The sequence below is a fragment of the Cyprinodon tularosa genome, unplaced genomic scaffold (genome assembly GCF_016077235.1).
Source record: "Cyprinodon tularosa strain WSP-4 unplaced genomic scaffold, ASM1607723v1 ctg40, whole genome shotgun sequence".
NCBI lineage: Eukaryota > Metazoa > Chordata > Actinopteri > Cyprinodontiformes > Cyprinodontidae > Cyprinodon > Cyprinodon tularosa.
The window spans coordinates 2,598,461-2,618,223 of record NW_024039119.1 but is presented as its reverse complement, the minus strand read 5'-3'; the positions used below and the strand labels follow the sequence as shown (position 1 = coordinate 2,618,223).

Genomic DNA, 19,763 nt, shown 5'->3' with positions numbered 1-19,763 from the left:
CTAAGTTAATTTGAAATAACACAGTCTCCATTGGCAAATCTATGTGGTCCAGCAGCAAAGGATATAGCACAAACATCATTAAAAGAATAAAGAATATATAATTGGCTTCCTGTTAAATCCAGAATGTAATTTAAACTCCTCATTCTCACATATAAAGCCTTAAATGATTGTTCCTTCTGTTCCTAACACAGCACTTCACTCTCAGTCTGCAGGTTTACTAGTGGTTCCTAGAATTTTTAAAGTAGAGTTGGAGGCAGATCTTTTAGTTATCAGGCTCCTCTCCTGTGGAACCAACTACCAGTTTTGGTCCATGAGGGAGACACCCTGTCTACTTTTACGACTAGGCTTAAAACTTTCCTTTTTGATTAAGCTTATAGTTAGAGTGGCTCAGGTTATCCTGATCTATCTCTATAGCTATGCTGCTATAGGTTTAGACTGCCGGAGGACATAGGGACCCCTTTTCATCATTTTGTTTCATTCTATCTCTATTCTCCCACTCTGCAGAATATGTTAGTCTAATCTCTAACGTTCTGCTCCCTCTGCTTTTTCTCATTGTTGCTTCGCCTTGTCTGCTCCCTGGAGAGAAATATCAGCTGTGCTGCTGCCATCAACACCTTTGTTTATAGATGTTGGAGATGGGCCTGTTTTTCAGTGTAGTCCTGTTTCTCTGACTGTGACTGGCTGGATGTGCTCTCTTCGTCCTCTGACATGGGAGCTGGCTCGGAGCCATGGGCTGCTTCTGTCTCCTTGAACCCCAGTCGGCCTCAGCAGATGGCCGCTCACACTGAGCCTGGTTCTGCTGGAGGTTTCTTCCTGTTAAAAGGGAGTTTTTCCTCTCCACTTTCAAAAAGTGCATTGAGATTACATGTGTTGTGAATTGCACTATATAAACTGAATTGAAACTGAATAATGTAATGCTTGCAAACACACATAAGAGATGTCTTTTTATTTTTTCTTATCTTGACATTTTCTTGCATTTTTTTTAACCTTATCCAGTTTAACTGAAAAGAGATTAAAAATATAATTCATTAAACATATAAATAGATGAAAATATTTCTATAATGAAGGGCCAGGAAATAAACACGGGAACTTGAAATATTTCCGGTATACTAGATTTTATTTTATTTCGCTTTTACTTTGAAAAGCTTTGAATAAACTTCCGGTTCTGACAGTGCTGGGCTAAAATGAAGGGTCCTCACAGTGCGGGTCTGCAGCTACACTCTTTTGAACAAATCACGGGTTCTGGTCATCGATTGTGTTCAGATTTAATGAAGGCAATCTATGTAATAAATATAAAAACAGTTTAACCTTTCCACAGAGTTTGGAGCGACATTTTGATGCGAAATGATCAAATCATCAGTTCTAGTTTTATTATTAGAAGCACATCTGGGAAACAGCTAAGCAGAATATGAGGGTTCAGGGTAATTAACCTCAAGGGAATAACGATTAAGGCTCCCACTGTGGGAAGCCACTGCACATTATTTTGACTATATTAACATTAAGTGTTTTTCTCCTGCCCAGCTTTATTTATACTGGATCTGCTGCTACTTACTGGTTGAGGAAGGCGAACAGGTATCTCATGATGATGAGGGTTTTACTTGGAAGGCTTTGCAGACCCTTCTTAATGTGAACTGCTCGCTCCTGGAGACTCTCCATTGCTGGAAGAAAAAAAATAAAAATGATAAAAACAAACACTTCAGTGATCTATAAGAGATTATAGTATGAGATACTCACAGACACAGGATATGAGGTCATGGAAGACTTCTTTGGGGAAGAGTGCGTGCTCCAGGCCTCTGAAGTAGAGCTTCAGCACTCCAGCAATAGAGTCCATGTCATGGTCATTCTGGTCCCCAGCCAGCGGGTCCTCGCCTATATGTGAAGGAAGGAGTGACGAAGAAACGGGTGTAACATATCAAACAAAAACGGCTTTTTTAATGACATATCCTTCTGGATCGGACTGTTACCTCTCTCAAAGGCATTCTTGATGTCGTTGACCTCCACCTGAGATCCAGACACTCTGAAGATGCCCTCATGCTGCAGACCTACACAAAAGCACACATAAACATTCTTAGATGTTCTGTCCTGGAGTGGACTGGTTTCCAGATTTAGGGATTTTAAAGCTATAAGGGAGGATGTTCTTTCTCTGGGAGGATCATCAAAATAAGTAGTCCTCCTAATTGTCAGTCATTCTGGTGATATTAATACGCAAGGCCCTCCTACGTGCTTGACCCCATTTTCACTTACCGGTGGTGAGTCTGACATAGTGAAAAATTGCAAATCTTCTTTTGGAAACTAAGCTTGTATGAGCGATGCAATTGGACAGCAACTTTTGAACAGGGCATGTACGAGGACAAATGGGCTCCTGCACGCTCTCATGCGCCTTTGATAGGCGTTCCCTCTCAGTAGTGGGTACAGGGTTGTGCATGTGCATTTTTTTTTTTAAGCGGAGAGGGCGGGTTTGAAAACCCAGGAAATAGGACTTTTTCATGTTAAAAAATGTGTGTTGGGGTTGGCCTTCCTTTAAAACCTCTCCCCAAAAGCGCCTTCTGGATTTACGTCATTCATGGAGGGATGCTAACACAGGGTTTATACAGGAAGGATTAACTCTTATTTAATGCTTTTTAATGCTCTTTTAATGTATTTTTATGCCATCAACACTTACACATGACTGGCATTTTTTATATACATATATATAGATATGGCCAGTCAACAACCATTTATATATAAATGAAAACAGTATATATATATATATATATATATATATATAGGGTATATATACATAGGGTGACCATATTTTCATTTGGAGCGGGGGGTGGGGGGGGGGGGGGGGGGGGTGGGGTGGGGGGGGGGGACAAATGTCTCATCATCGGGATTTGCTCCATGATCAGAGGAAATGTTACTTGGCGCAGAACAGTTGTGAAAATTTGAAGTTCAGTTTAATATAATACAACTCTGTGAATAGTTCCGTCTGAAATTATTGAAAATAGTTGTTTTAATGGTTATAGAGTCAGATATGTGGCGGTAATGTTTGGTTTATCTAAAGGTTTTAATCTGTTACTGTGTAAATGAGTTTGGCTGTAATTTAAGGACAGATTCTAATAGATCTGCAGAGTGGGGACTATAAATCTGATAGGATTTTAATTTTTTTATTGTTGTTTTGCACAATATGCTTAACTAAGTATTTTTTGTTGTTGAATATTAGAGATTTTGCCGATATATTTTGTAGATACATTGTTTAGATTTACTTATATATTTCTAACCCTTTTATAGAATAGAATAGAAAATCCCTTTATTGTCCCACAATGGGAAATTTACAGCAGCAGAAAGATTATTGAAAATGGTCACACAAATGAGGACCTTAGAGAAATGTATAACAATAACATAATAGGGAAGAGTTAAAATATAAAAAATAAAATTCTGTAAAGTGTTTTAACAATATAAAACGTGAGAATTAATAACCAATATGCAGCTATGGACATTTTTACAGTAATGGATATTTGAAAATAGCAGCAACATCAGAGATGTGCAGAATGACAGCAGCAGGTTATTTAACTGACTAAGGTTTCTATCATTACATTTGATTTGATTTGTTCCTGCTCCCGGTGGTTGGAACCTTTATTCCACTCTGGATTCTTGTGAGTGTAGTCTTTGTTCACTTTAACTTTTTAAAAAATAAATAAATAAACAAACAGTTTTGAAAACCTCGGTATTCATTCTTTTCCTGCTTTGTGTGTCAACTTTCACGGTTGCTAAGCAACAGAGCATACGCCGGTAAAACCCGCCGAAGGGTAGACCTGTTCGAATTCACAGCCTAAACTCTTCCGGTCTCCTTATTTTCAAAGACTTCGAAGGATCCAGTCTAGGTAGACCGTGTCCTTGGAGGATGCAGGCCAGGTTTTTGAACAGAGCCTCTGATTAAGAGCAGGGCTGCCCGCACTGACGCGGCTCAGGGATTACGTCACACGGAGCGTCGTGCGCGGTGAAATCAGGACATTTCCTCACTGTCTAAAAAAAACCCGGGACGCCCGGGACAGGACGGGAAATACGGATATGTCCCGGGAAATACGGACGCTTGGTCACCCTATATATACATATATATATATATATATATATATATATGTACATATATATATATATATATATATATATATATATATATATATAGAGAGAGAGAGAGAGATACGGCCAGTCAACAACCATTTATATATAAATGAAAACAGTATTTATGACATTAAATACACCAGTAATATATATATATATATATATATATATATATATATATATATATATATATACACTCACCGGCCACTTTATTAGGTACCCCATGCTAGTAACGGGTTTGACCCCCTTTTGCCTTCAGAACTGCCTCAATTCTTCGTGGCATAGATTCAACAAGGTGCTGGAAGCATTCCTCAGGGAGTTTGGTCCATATTGACATGATGGCATCACACAGTTGCTGCAGATTTGTCGGCTGCACATCCATGATGCGAATCTCCCGTTCCACCACATCCCAAAGATGCTCTATTGGATTGAGATCTGGTGACTGTGGAGGCCATTTGAGTACAGTGAACTCAGTGTCATGTTCAAGAAACCAGTCTGAGATGATTCCAGCTTTATGACATGGCGCATTATCCTGCTGAAAGTAGCCATCAGAAGTTGGGTACATTGTGGTCATAAAGGGATGGACATGGTCAGCAACAATACTCAGGTAGGCTGTGGCGTTGCAACGATGCTCAATTGGTACCAAGGGGCCCAAAGAGTGCCAAGAAAATATTCCCCACACCATGACACCACCACCAACAGCCTGAACCGTTGATACAAGGCAGGATGGATCCATGCTTTCATGTTGTAGACGCCAAATTCTGACCCTACCATCCGAATGTCGCAGCAGAAATCGAGACTCATCAGACCAGGCAATGTTTTTCCAATCTTCTATTGTCCAATTTCGATGAGCTTGTGCAAATTGTAGCCTCAGTTTCCTGTTCTTAGCTGAAAGGAGTGGCACCCGGTGTGGTCTTCTGCTGCTGTAGCCCATCTGCCTCAAAGTTCGACGTACTGTGCGTTCAGAGATGCTCTTCTGCCCACCTTGGTTGTAACGGGTGGTTATTTGAGTCACTGTTGCCCTTCTATCAGCTCCAACCAGTCTGGCCATTCTCCTCTGACCTCTGGCATCAACAAGGCCTTTCCGCCCACAGAACTGCCGCTGACTGGATGTTTTTTCTTTTTCGGACCATTCTCTGTAAACCCTAGAGATGGTTGTGCGTGAAAATCCCAGTAGATCAGCAGTTTCTGAAATACTCAGACCAGCCCTTCTGGCACCAACAATCATGCCACGTTCAAAGTCACTCAAATCACCTTTCTTCCCCTATACTGATGCTCGGTTTGAACTGCAGGAGATTGCCTTGACCATGTCTACATGCCTAAATGCACTGAGTTGCCGCCATGTGATTGGCTGCTTAGAAATTAAGTGTTAACGAGCAGTTGGACAGGTGTACCTAATAAAGTGGCCGGTGAGTGTATATATATATATATGTATATATATATACCTTTAGGTATCTTTAGGTATCTTTTTCAAACTTATAACACTGTATGAATCTTTTACCAACTCAGATCTAATGCTTATTTTTCTCTTTCTCACAGGTTTAGGATACAAAGTAAACAAAGTGTTTTTCTTAAGCAAACTCAGAATCAATCCAACTGTTCAGACTAAAAAGTCAACAACCAATCAGGGAATAGTAAAGCTGGGCCTGAACCTATCACCTAACAGGGAGGTTTTTCTCACCATGGCGACTAATGAAGCGGATGCAGCTCTCGACCATTAGTGGAATGGTTTCACCTGAGTCCTGAAAGAGGGAAATTAGAAAGCTATTACTGGAAATAGGTGGGAAAAAATGCGACACGCACACACAGTCTGTTTCTTCATGATGCATGCTGGCACAGCAATTTGCACAGATGAACCCATTTAGGGGGTAAAACATATCAGACATAAGGTAGACATGACGGGTGCAGCTGTTGCTAGGAAACCACACTTTTTCCTTTCTCTTTGTCTTGCTTTTCCAGAAACCCAGGGAGGTTTGGCTACAAATGATTATACATTGGAAACTATTATTTATGCTAAAGAAAATGAAATCTATTGGATGAAGGTTTATTCTAACACTAGAAACTAAACTGGTTAATCTTCACACTGTAAAAATACTCCAGAACAGTCCACCAGGGGGCGCTACAAACTGAAGTTTTTTTCACTTAGAAAGTCTCCTTTGATCATTTAGCCCCCCATATGTGTATAATTTGTCATCTAGGTCACATAACAACCCAAATTTGCAGGTTAATCCTGCAGCTATTATTTATTTCCCCTTGTAAAAGATGAAGAAAGAAGTCGGATTTTAGAGCAAAAACACCCTGAGACACATAATTACCTGCTTCCGCACGGTTGAATTTCTCCTTCCACTATGCAGGGAGAAAAAAGAAAAATTGGTAACAGCACTCTGTCATTATGTCACCAGAGAAAGTCTATTTATATGCACGACTCTTGTTATGCTCTATTTGTACTAGCAGACTCATATGTGTTTGAGAAACAGCCACAAAGACCACTGGCAGCGATGTATAAGCGCACATTTATGAGTGTGTGAGAGAGCATATTTCCTTCCTTAGCCACACCTACCTGGCAGGGCAACAGTCCGTTTTCTGACCTATAGGAGGGAGAAACAGGAAGAAGAAGAAGAAGAAGAAGAAGAAGAAGAAGAAAGGGAGTGGAAGAGGGAAGAGGGGGGTTTATAGAGGAGACACAGAGATAGGCGTTTATAACAGGAACAAGACTCATGAGGAAATGGCTTTAGATGAAAACAGGGACATTAAGTTCCCTTTTCAGGGTGCACACATAGATATAATAATAAAGATGTTTTCTGAGGCTGTGGAAACTGTGACATGTGTGAGCAGGAGGAACACACCCCAAGCAGACATGTTGGAGGGCACAGCTGCATCCACATATGGTCAGAGCTGCTGCGACCTTCCCTTTAACTCACACACAGCTTGTGATTATTAGATTTATTAAACTCTTTCTGCTTCACTGCTGTGACCCCGATGTGTCTGTGCCACATTCCCCATCTCTCTGACCCCCCCCCCCCCCCCCCCCCCACCCCTTAAGGGCTGGTTATCCTATGTGTCTCAGTGAGCTTGCCGCAGATATTTTAGATTTATGCCAAATGTTGAAGTATGGTCTGCGCCATGTTATTCTATGCCACAACGTAACAGGGGCAATCATGAACTAGCTGACGGTCTAGATACGGCCAAGGCGGTGAGGAAGAAGGGGCAAGTTGGTGCGACAACGGAGGGACATGAGGGCGACTAAGAGCGGGGATCCAGGTGGAAAAAGGGTCCCAGCGTTCTCGCGCACCTCGCTCTTCTATCTGGGTCCAACTTTACAAGTCTTTCTTTACAAACAAAACTACCGGTAGGGTACCAAACAGGAAATATACATAGTGTAGAGCGGATGTAGATTTGACCAATCAGAGGCCTCCTGTCTGCAGTCACCTACAATTTTATAGTATACATAAGGCTTTACAGTGGACTCACACGACTAGAAAAAGAGGCAATATGCAGAAGGTATGAAGGACACTCACTCTCGCCCAGAGTCTTCTGGATTAGGTCCTGCTTGGCCTCCAGCTTGGTGATCAGACTCCTTCCTTCCAGAAACTCCTTCAGCTTCTATAACACAACCATACATCCACGCAGCAGGGTCAGTGTGGCTGCAGATTGTAAAGCTGTTTGAAAGCTTGCACTTACGGAGTGAATTTTGTATCATTGTTGTTGCAAGCAGGGAAGGTGGAAATTTTAAAAAACAAAACGCAATCCAGAAAAATTCTTATATAAAACAAAAACCTGCTTGTCTTTCAGAAAAAAAATATATTTTTTTTCTTCATTTTTACTTCTAAAACATATATTTTCAATTTTTTTTTTATTTTAAGACTGATTTTTATGACTTGCATTCTTGTTAAATAGTGTTTTGCACATCGGATAAACTTCAATTCAAGCCCTGGTTCTTCATAAAGTGAAGACAATTTGATCTGTAAAATGCAATTTGAAAAGAATGTAATCTGTAAAAAACTGAAACTGAAAAAGTGAAATTTGAAAAAACACCATAAAAAAATTATCACAAAAAAATAATAATAATATATATATATATACATATCTTATAAAATGCGAGAAAACAACAAAGTAACTCAAAACCTTTTTAGTTTAATTTCTCGATTGCACTTTCTATAATAATGGAACAAAATTCACTCCATATATGCACATCAGGGCTCTTTTTTGCTTGCTTTCAAAGATAACATTATCAAGGTTTGGGCTGATATGACATCATCACTTAATTTTACAGTATTTACACAAAAGTTTTAAAGAAAATATCCCAAGGTTATCTCTGTGCTTTTGTTGGAGACATAAAAGTGAGAATTAATGAAAAACGATTCCAAACTTCTCCGGCTCTTTTTTCAACACCATCTCTCTTAATGTGTCTTAACATCACAAGGGATTAAAAGAAGCAAGTTACAAGCTTTAAATACATTTTTTGTGAAAGTTAAAAAGAAACAAATTTAAAATGTGTTCTGATGCATTTCAATGATCCAGATAGAAAAATCAAAAATGCCTTTTGGACAGGCTAGAAGTCTCTAGCTACCAACATTAATAACCGTTCAACAGACAGCAATAGTACTTAGCACTAAAGTTACAACTGTATCTAGCAGCTTGCTCAGATTTTGATCATTACATTGCTTCATCTAACTAAACTAGTTTTAACCAACTAGATTGGTTGGAAAAACAACCAATCTATTTTTGGAATCTATCCAAACTCTATCCAACTGAAAGCAACTCCTACAAACTCCCACATCTGGATTGAACAATGAGGCTGTTTAAATGCCGGTCAAAGTTCTTGTGCTATCACGGTAGCAAGGCTTCGGACATCATCAATTCTGGCCCCTCCCATAAATGAATCACGCCTCGAGAAAAAGGCCCCTCCATTATTCGACACGCCTCAGCTCATCTCATAACATCACCACTAGTGAGTATTTTCTCCTGTTTTTAGGGTAATGAAGTGGATTTATCAGATGGAGGCCAGGCTTGTTTCTCAAACTGCGTGGTTCTGTATTTTTGGGGACTAACCGTGAAGTAAAACTGCTCGGTCTCCTGCTGATTGGCCCGCCGCTTGGCCAGGCTGGGCTTGCTCAGATACGACTCGCTGAACGTGGACTTCACCGACTCCATGCTGTGGCTGTGGTGGAAGCACTCGGACACGTCGTAGTCCTCCACCGTCACCATGTCTTGGATGGTGGACAGAGTGGCCTCCATGGTTTTTTTCACCTGAGGAAACGGGACGGCAGGGGGAAACAAACAAATCAACCCGCTGTCCCAGAAAGAAAGGGAGGAGCATGAAGGCGAGATCAACGGGGCTTCTCACCTCTTCATTCTCGATTTTCAGAGTGGAGAGGCGTGACTGCAGCTGCTGACACCTCTGGCTGAGGTCGGTTTCCAGAGGAGATTGCGCACACATCCCACCCATCTACAAAAACACACAAAAAACAGCACTTTTCACTAATAAATTCTTTGCCTTTTACGCAGACAACGCTAACGGAAGACGATCCGTACCGTATCGCCCATGTGAGACTGAAAATCAAATCGAGCCGGCGGGCAGAAGACGTTGTTGTAGGTCTCCATCAGCTTCTGCTTGTCTGCATTGGCCTCCAGGCTCTCCGCTGCTCCTTCCAGTGTTTCCAGACCCGTGTGCTTAGACGTCTCTACGTTCTGCTCTGCAGACAGGTAGGTCCTCAGGGCCCGGTGCAGACTAGCGTGGTAGCCCAGATCGCAGCACTGTCACACATGCATTATAGGACGAGGGGAAAGAAGAAGAAAAAAAAAGATAACGAGAGAAGTGATGAGACAGCAGAGTTGAGATGAAATCATATCCGTCTGCGTGACTAGAGCTCATCAGTACGACGGAGTATTAGGGCCACACATGAAGAGAAAAAATATTTTTGCCATGATGAGATTAAACTCGACATGTCGACATTAAACTCAACATTTCGAGAATAAAGTTGAAATGTCATGTTGAGTTTAATCTCGACGTGTCGACTTTAAACTCGCCATTTCGAGAATAAAGTTGAAATGTCATGTTGAGTTTAATCTCGACGTGTCGACTTTAAACTCGCCATTTCGAGAATAAAGTTGAAATGTCATGTTGAGTTTAATCTCGACGTGTCGACTTTAAACTCGCCATTTCGAGAATAAAGTTGATATATCGTGGCGACTTTAATCTCGACATTCCAAAGTTTGGAGAAAAGAGCAACCGCGCTCCACAGCTGCAGTCTGCGTTTTAAGAGTGAAGGTAGTCTTTGACGTGCTGCAACTGTATAATCATCACAGGAAGCGGTGGCCTACCAATAATAACGTAACATTCTGGATTCTGTGCATGTATCCTGTGCAGCGGTTGGCTCTCTTGAACTAATTTCAACTTTATTGTCGACACGTCGAGATTAAACTCAACATGACATTTCAACTTTATTCTCGAAATGGCGAGTTTAAAGTCGACAGGGCGAGTTTAAAGTCGACAAGTCGAGATTAAACTCAACATGACATTTCAACTTTATTCTCGAAATGGCGAGTTTAAAGTCGACAGGGCGAGATTAAACTCAACATGACATTTCAACTTTATTCTTGAAATGGCGAGTTTAAAGTCGACATGTCGAGATTAAACTCAACATGACATTTCAACTTTATTCTCGAAATGGCGAGTTTAAAGTCGACAGGGCGAGTTTAAACTCAACATGAGATTTCAACTTTATTCTTGAAATGGCGAGTTTAAAGTCGACATGTCGAGATTAAACTCAACATGACATTTCAACTTTATTCTCGAAATGGCGAGTTTAAAGTCGGCAGGGCGAGTTTAAACTCAACATGAGATTTCAACTTTATTCCTGAAATGGCGAGTTTAAAGTCGACATGTCGAGATTAAACTCAACATGACATTTCAACTTTATTCTCGAAATGGCGAGTTTAAAGTCGACAGGGCGAGTTTAAAGTCGACACATCGAGATTAAACTCAACATGACATTTCAACTTTATTCTCGAAATGTTGAGTTTAATGTCGACATGTCGACTTTAAAGTCGACATGTCGAGTTTAATCTCGCCATGGCAAAAATATTTTTTCTCTTCATGTGTGGCCCTAATACTCCGGTGTAAAGCAGTGTTTGTAATCTAATACACAGGAAAAATTATCAACACATGCTGAGTTCTGCAAAATTTTCATTCTAGAATAAATATTATTTATTACTTTCATTCAACCAGAGGCTTTGTGACACAGTGCATCACAGTGTTAATATATTGCTGGCTTACTGCACGGATAAATGTATTTGACCAGATATGCAGAAACTAATGCAGCATATCCTAACTGATTACATGGGGAAACATGGTGGTGGTAGCATCATGCAGTGGGGATGCTTTTTTTTTTTTTATTGGGGGTAGGGATGAGAGGATTGTTGGAAGAACACAAAAATTAGTGTTGCACCGATAGCGACACAAGTATCGGGTACTAGAATAGTGGTATCGGTATCAGTGAGTACCAACAAATAGGGCACCGATACCATTTTGAAAGCCAAAATTGTATTCAACTATTGTCACCCATTCCTGGTAGGCAATAAAATTTCTACTGGATTCACTTTGTTTTAGTCTTTTTCCTGCTTCACAAAGGTAGGCAGCAGCTTGACAAAGCCATGATGGCACTTATTTTACATCCAAGTAGTATGCAGTTCTTCATCTATACACACTAGGGGTGGGTATTGCCAAAGAAGTCACGATTTGATTCGAATCACGATTCACAGGCCACGATGCGATTCTATCACGATGCATCACGATACTTGAATTATTGCGATGCATTGCAATATTTTCTCCTCCATGTTTTGTTTTTGAATGACTCGGCACAGTATCCCACGGCCGGAAATGCTTGTGACACAAGGCAGCGGGCGTCAACACATTTGCAGCGACATCTACTGGACTGGAAGTGGTATTGCACTTGTTTATGGCTGATGTTCGCCAACCATTCATGCAATTTTATTTATTCATTTTTTTTAATTAATAATCGATACTTGGCATCAAGAATCGATGCAGTAGATCGTGAAAATTAGAATCACGATGCATCATCATCACGATTATTTTGCACACCCCTAATACACAGACATTAATTTCTAACAGTTGGTATCGGTATCGGTCAATACCGCACAGCCATGTATCGGGTATTGGTATCGGGGCCAAAAATGGCATCAGCGCTAATAAAAATTAATGTAACACTTTTCAAGATGGTGGCTTTTCAAAACACAGGGATGGAAGCATCATGATCTAAAGACACGTTGCTTCAGATTGAACTGTTTTCATTAAGGGGAATGAACTTCTGATCAGGATAACATTCTGTTTAACATCAGATGGATATCTATTTTTTGTGTGAAACCTGATTCAACGTGATCTTACAGAAGTAGCCATTCAAAATGTCCCCACTTTCCTTGATGTGCCCCTGGCTGGTCCCCTACAATTCCTAGGTAAATATGAATCTTTGTACTAAAATATTCTTTCTGTCGTGATTTGTGGACTTTAAAACCTAAAGAGAGGCGTCATCCCCTGGTCAGACCCTGTAATTCAGTGAAACGGTAGAGCCACAGTAAAAAAAAAATATATATATATGTATATATATATGCCAACAAGACGGAGGGGGTCACTACAGTGGCTGGAAGTTGGAGGGATTTTGCTGGGAGCTGCAGGGCAGTGGGCTGCCATTTGGCTGGCATTTGAGTGGGAAGAGCCATTTTAAATGGCGACTACTGTATGGTTTTCTGGTTATATTCTGTGGTTCTTCATCGTTTTCAGGTCAACGAAGGAATGAAATAAGTTAAAAACAACATAACCTTTTTTTGTGTGTCCATTTTCAGACATGGCACGAATTTCCTTCTAAATGAGCCAGAGCAATAGTGTTGCTCCTCAATTTCTAATTGGAAGAGAAGTTTTTCGCTATTACTTGAAAAAGGAGGTGTAATCAAATAAACAGAAAACAAACAAATGTGTCCCTGACATGAACCGGCTGACCCAGCATCCACTGAGCGCTAACAGAGAGCTCTGCATGCTGCCATCCACTCACACACTCACACCAGATTGGCTAGGTGACTACCCTGCTGCAGTCGGCCATGATTCACACCGAGGAGCAGAGAAGGTGCAACAGACACACAGAGGGAGGTTTTGCTATTAAAGGTGTGCTGCTTGTTTCTAATGTAAAAATTAAATTAATCAAAGGAAGGAGAGGAAGGGCACATATAAGGAAGTTTTGAAAGAAAGGGAGGAAGAAATAGAGGAAGAGAGGGGTATGAAACAAGAAAAGAAAAGCAGTGTGTATTAAAGGGTAGATGGGGAAAATAAACGAGAACAAGAAAGAAAGAAAAGAAAACAGCTAGGAAAGGAAAAGGGTTGTAATAAAACAAATAAAAGTAAGGAAGGAAGTAGGAAAGAGAATGAAACATAAAATATGAAGGAAGGAAGGAAGGAAGGAAGGAAGGAAGGAAGGAAGGAAGGAAGGAAGGAAGGAAGGAAGGAAGGAAGGAAGGAAGGAGAAAAAAGGTTCCATTAAAGGAAGGAAGGAAGGAAGGAAGGAGTAAAAAGGTTCCATTAAAGAAAGGAAGGAAGGAAGGAAGGAAGGAAGGAGTAAAAAGGTTCCATTAAAGAAAGAAAGAAAGAAAGAAAGAAAGAAAGAAAGAAAGAAAGAAAGAAAGAAAGAAAGAAAGAAAGAAAGAAACTAATCCTGGATCCTCGGCATAGAGAACAGAGAGACCATGTCCTGGATGGAGGCCTCAGACCTCATGGCTGTCACAGCTTCCAGTCCCGACCCTTTGACCTTAGCTGCATCTCCCTCCCTGCTCTTCTTCAATCCCCTTCCTGTCTGCCCACTTAAAAAAAAATGATCTTGACAAAAAGTAAGCACATGCGGAATTCAAGACAAAAGAAAAACAGCAAGGAAAGAAAAACTACATTTAAATAATGGGGTAGGGGATAAAGTCGGGGAGAAAATATTTTCCTTCATTTTATGTCGCGTTTATGGCGCAGCTCTGCGCTCTAATAATCTATTAAAGCATTCACCTATAAACCATCAGAGTCTCTCTAAGCTTTTATACAAGACTTTGTTACACTTCTGTACCCCATGTGTCTCAGCTCAGAGAGAAAGCTACATAAATGCTAATAAAGAAGCTGTTGGCGCTCATGGCATGAAGCCTTTGGAAACAAAAGTGACACACGGACAAAGGACGGCCGCTTTGCCGCCTTCATTAGAGCCGCTGAGGCTAATGTGAAGAGACGGACCCAGGGGACAGCACAAGCTCTAAGCAGAGGAACGAAGGACACACACCGGCTCGTATCACAGGGTTACAGCTCGTTTCCACTCACATCAATGATGTCGGAGAGGTCATGGATGTAATATTTGAAGACGCAGCTGTTGGTGGCCTCCAGTGCCAGCAGGTACTCATTCCTGGCCTTCATGGCTTTCAGCCTGTTCTCCGTGTATTTGGCCTGTCTCTGAAAAGCAGAAGAGATTCATGTAAAAAAAAAAAAAGGAAGGATGTTTGAACAAGGATGGCAGGATGCGTGAAGGAAAGGTGGAGGGTAACAGGTGTTAATGTGAGACGCTTCAGTATTGATGAAAGGGGAAGACGAGGTGCAGCCACAGCAGAAAGGGTTAGCCATCCTCCATATATCATTCATGAGGCGCAGACATGTTGCCTCCCCCCAAAAAAATCTTCTGCCCCAGCTGACCTTCTCCTTCATCTTTTCGATCTTTTTCACGCTGGAACGGCGGACGACTCTCTCCTCGGTCCTGATGCTGCCCAGCGCGTCTGGGGAGCGCGGCGTCTGCTTGTCTTCCTGTCGACTGGAGCGTCCCATCTGCTTCTCCTCCTGCTTCTCCGCCTCCTTCAGCTTGGACTCTGCATTGATGCTGTCAGTGTTGTACATGTGGTACGTCTTCATCACCTGGAAGCAGGAATTTGAGGCTTTAATCGATGCGTTTTTCAGATAGCCTGCGCCTCTGTGAGCTCACGGTGAAGGTTTAAGTTAGCACCTACTACATGCAGCGTCAGCCGAATTTCATTGACCACCACCAGAGCTGTCATTATACCGTTCTGCTCAGACCATCAAACAGAACAGCAGAAAAACACCCTATGCATCTATGTGAGCAATCTATTTCTATCTCTTTCTATACGTTATAATTAGAGAATAAGAACTGCTTTTATGGGCCTGGCTGGCCTACAGTACAGCTAAATAGTTTTCTTTAGCATAAAGCCAGGAATACACGCTGATGGCCTCAGTCATTTGGTGGTATCATGCACTATTTAGAGCCAGATACTATAACACATGGGATAAAGTAAAACAATTACTCTGATGTTAACCCTTTAATACGTTCAATGTGGAATACATTTGGAAAATCTTTAATTTTAACAGAAACTATAATCATAAAATGTAAATTTGTGCAAATGAGTTTTAATTTGTATAGTGTGTCTTAAGCAATGCATACACTGTATGATGTTTTTGCCCTGGAAAAAACGACCCTGAAATAAATAAAAATTTCTTAAATTAAGTGTTAAGTTGAGTAGGTTAATGAGATAGATTGACAATGGAATGAGTACTTTTACTGTTAAAATAAGATAATTAGATAATATACACTTGAAATAAGACAATGCAATTGTGTTTTTTTTTTTTTATGTAAATTGTCTTGTTCCATTGTATCTTTTACCTCCTCAATCCAAGAACAAATGCACTTATTTTAAGAAAAAACTGACTTATCTAGATTTAGATTTTTTTCCAGTGTAGCGCTAACTTTCCAGTCGTGCAAGAATTTTTTGATCGAGCCGACTTTCAGCCTGATGGTGAGTCACGTGGTGTACGGGGGGTAACGAGCGGTGATCAGCCTCTCATCTCCCGATCAGGAATCATGAGGTCAGTAGAAAATCAAACGTGTTTGAAATTCAGTCGACTGTCGTGAGCAAATTACTCAGTGGGCGTGCACAAACAAAGGCTCTTCTTCTTCTTCCTCTCAGATGAAAACACAGAAGCATGTCAGGGATGCAATGAGTGAAATGCAGTTTTTTCAGTAAAATTGACAGACCATAGTAGCCAAGTTTGCTCAGCCATGTCTTTGTCCAAATACAACGTCTCCTTTTCTTTTTAGGGCTTTCAGCACAAAATTATAGAAATTGCCAAGGCAGCGTTTAACTCTTCTCAGCTTCATATTCCTCTTCTACTCGTTTGGCTTCCGGATAGACGAGTCCGAGTAGCGACATCTCACTGCGGAGCTGTGACTCTTATTGTAAGTGTAGAGTAAAAATACTCAATCTATTGACAAACTATCGCATTGACCTACTCAAATTAAGGGTAAATACACTTAATTTAAGAAATTTTTACTTATTTCTAGATAGTTTTTCCAGTGTATACCCACTTCTCCAGGGACCACTATACTACTGATGCCAAGTAATATGAAGTGAGCACGTTTTTAGGGTCAAATTTCAACAAACCCTCAATAAAAAATAAAAAAAAAGACAGAAAACTAATACATTTTCATGCTTTTGCTTCTGTAGTCAGGGTTATCATCCCTCACTACTGAGAATAATCCCTGTAAAAATACTGCATTGGTGCATTAGCTAATCTGAAAGAGCAATTTCAGCATCAGACCAATTCGAAGGAAGGCATCTCTAATCCTAAAAGAAACAATCACACATAATGTGTGATGATAACCAAACGGGGGGCGGAGGTTTCTCACCGAGTAAAGTTCATTGAGAACTTTTATCAGGTCCTCCTGCAGCTGGGCTCCAACCTCTTTGCTCTGAAATGAAAAGAAAATACAGGCTGATTTGAACAAAGCACTCTAAATTAGGGTTGTCACGATACTTTTCAACTCGACACCGATGCTAAGAAAAATATTCGATACTCGATACCATTTTCGATACCACAAGGATAAAAATAAAGACTCCAAAATTCTACAGAAATATTTCCATTAATAAATAAAATACAATAAAGGTTGTATGCTTTGCACAATATTAAGCAAGCTTGATAAAAAAACTTATAAAATTAAAATGAAGTGTTCCTTCCTTGGCTATGCTTTGCAGACATAACAATGACACTAGCCAAACCAGTTAACAAACAAAAATAATTCTCAGCAGCTGCACCTCTTACAAAAAAAAAGTCTGAAACTGAAAAGTGCACAGAATTATTCAATCACACAGTGTTCTGAAAGTGCATTGTCCTCTATTCTGCACCTCTATTCTACTTTTAAAAACGAGTATTGTATCCGGATTCAACGTTTCAGTGTCGATACTTTTTTGAGTATCGATACTTTTGACAACCCTACTCTAAAAAATGCATTCACATTTTCTGCAAAATACACTAAATCTGCCTGTTCCTCTGATTAAATCTTATCTGTGAGACATGTCACCAATCTGTAGTGTTGAAATATTCCCTTTCTGGAGCCCTCAGGAGCCTGTTTGAAAGTTTCAATAACTGTTACCCCAAATATCACAGGCCACAAAAGTACAACTGAATACGGCAGCCTTTCACCTCCTTCAGCACGCATATCCTGTCATCAGAGCTGCAGGACGCTCTGCTCAATCTCCCCTCTGATCACAGATTGCTACTTTTCTGCATCCGTGTTGGAAGAGTTCTGGTTGTCAATAGCAACAGAGTACACAGCACTGTCAAGAGCTTCAAAGGATGAGCTGATTCCATTTGCATCCACATATCTGAGAAAAAAAGACATTTTCTGATCTAAAATAAATGAAAACAAAATACAGATCATGACTCCTCGGTGTCAAGAAGCTGCTCCGTTCAAACAAGCAGGCCCAGTCACCACATTAAATAGCTGCAGAAAAACTTCTTTTAACCAGGAAGTTATTTTTCATGTTAAAGCTCCAAGAAATGTAGATGTTTAAAATTAAACATGGTTTGTTTTCTAGTATGTTTTGTTTAAGTTTAGCACACGGTGTTATCCTTTTATTTCAAGTCGTAAAGTGGATTACATTAAAGTCGTGGGGAAACGGGCTTTCCAACCGTTGCAGTTCTGAATTCTCCCGAGTGGTGTACGACTTTACACGAGTGAATAAAGTGAATGCGATTGGTCGATTATCAAGAGGACGGGATTGTTGTGGCGGAAGGTTTGTAAGCTTTTTGATTGTGGCCGGTGTCTCGTAACGATCTTGCTAACCAGTTAGCAACTTAGTGCTAGCAGGTTCCCAATGGGAAATTCTATTGGGACCAAGTAGCACTAAATTGGTGACTTAGAAACGACACTGTCAAGGAACGCTATGGTAGGGTGATCATATTTTCATTTGGTAAAACCAAGACACCTTGGAGCGGGGGGCGGCGGCAGGGGGGATCTCTGTTCCCATCCATAGAGATGTCTGTGGCATGCACTCACTTAACATAGGCCTACGTAATCCTACAATAATATATATATACATAATATATTTACAGTTGGTTTATTAAAAAATGCTTTTCAGTAAAAGTGAAAAGCAATTACTCCAATAATAAATGATAATTTTATTCAAAATGTATTTATTAATAATGCTTAACAATTCCTGTAATGAATGAATAGCACAACGAAAGAAATTATGTCTCATCTAAACATCCCTCACTTAACAATAAAAGTTAACAATGACTCTCAACTCCCAATAACAGATGATACTCAGCCTCAGCAATGAACGAAATAATGTCTGTTCTGTAGGCTATTGGAAAAAATAAATTAACAAATGAGCTAATTAACAAAAAATACTTCTTGTGTAGCAAAAACAACTCAAAATGTACCAAAAACGAACAAACATATCAATAGAATATCTTTACGTTTGGTGTCCAGGTGTCTTTTCAGATCCCTTGCACCTCCATTGGACACCAAGACATATGTGCCTGCTTTGCACACTGTGCACAAGGCCTCCCACTTGTCTCGACCCGGTGTGAAAGCGGGAAAACTCTTTTGTAAATCTTTGGTAAACATACATTTGCGCTTTTACATGTTGTTGGCGTACTGACAGCCACGCTATCTGTATTCTGATTAAGAACAGGGCTGCCCGCACTGACTCAGGGATTATGTCACACGCAGCGCCGTGCGCAGTGCCCTAGTGCCTGTAAATTTAATGGTGAAATGAAGGTAATTAAAAAAACAGGACATTTCCTCACTTTCTAAAATAAAAACCGGGACGCCCAGGACAGGACGTAAAATACGGACATGTCCTGGGAAATACGGACGTTTGGTCACCCTACGCTATGGACAGCGGAAACATACAAGAGGAGAAGAGTTTTGTGTCGGAGGTCGTGAATGAGTCTCCTCCGTCATCCATTTTTTTATTTAGAGGAGGAAAGCGGGGATGAAGATGTTGTGGAAGAGGACGCCAGGGCAGCAGAAGCTTGGTTTGATGTAGAAGGCTTACAGCCGTACATGTTTGAGTCCTTGCCTCGCAACGCTGCCAGTTCTGTTAGCTCTACGCCTGCTGAAGACACAGACGTCCATCCCTGTGAACACTGGGACAGAACTCAATGGAAAAGTAAATTATTCTTATTTCAACTGTTGCGTATATTAGCTGCGACATATCCAAAAAAATTTGACTGACAGATGACCGTTGATATGTGATTGGCCGAAATTAGGTGTTCAGGCTGACGTAGAACTAACTGGCCTACATAAAATAAAGGGGAAAAAAAAAAAGATTTTAAG

General features: G+C 40.5%; 1 protein-coding gene across 3 annotated transcripts in view; it reads right to left on the bottom strand.

Annotated features, from left to right (window-relative positions):
* srgap2 (SLIT-ROBO Rho GTPase activating protein 2) overlaps positions 1–19,763 on the bottom strand; it is a 115,080-nt gene that overhangs the window by 15,431 nt on the left and 79,886 nt on the right. For all 3 annotated transcript variants that reach the window (XM_038298045.1, XM_038298046.1, XM_038298047.1), the window contains exons 4-16: positions 16,827–16,889; positions 14,828–15,043; positions 14,462–14,590; positions 9,637–9,858; positions 9,449–9,550; positions 9,154–9,351; positions 7,620–7,704; positions 6,662–6,689; positions 6,417–6,447; positions 5,783–5,843; positions 1,965–2,042; positions 1,735–1,869; positions 1,553–1,658 (exon numbers count right to left, since the gene is read on the bottom strand). In XM_038298045.1, coding sequence (XP_038153973.1) covers positions 1,553–1,658; positions 1,735–1,869; positions 1,965–2,042; positions 5,783–5,843; positions 6,417–6,447; positions 6,662–6,689; positions 7,620–7,704; positions 9,154–9,351; positions 9,449–9,550; positions 9,637–9,858; positions 14,462–14,590; positions 14,828–15,043; positions 16,827–16,889 — 1,454 coding nt within the window. The remainder of the gene's footprint in view (positions 1–1,552; positions 1,659–1,734; positions 1,870–1,964; positions 2,043–5,782; positions 5,844–6,416; positions 6,448–6,661; positions 6,690–7,619; positions 7,705–9,153; positions 9,352–9,448; positions 9,551–9,636; positions 9,859–14,461; positions 14,591–14,827; positions 15,044–16,826; positions 16,890–19,763) is intronic.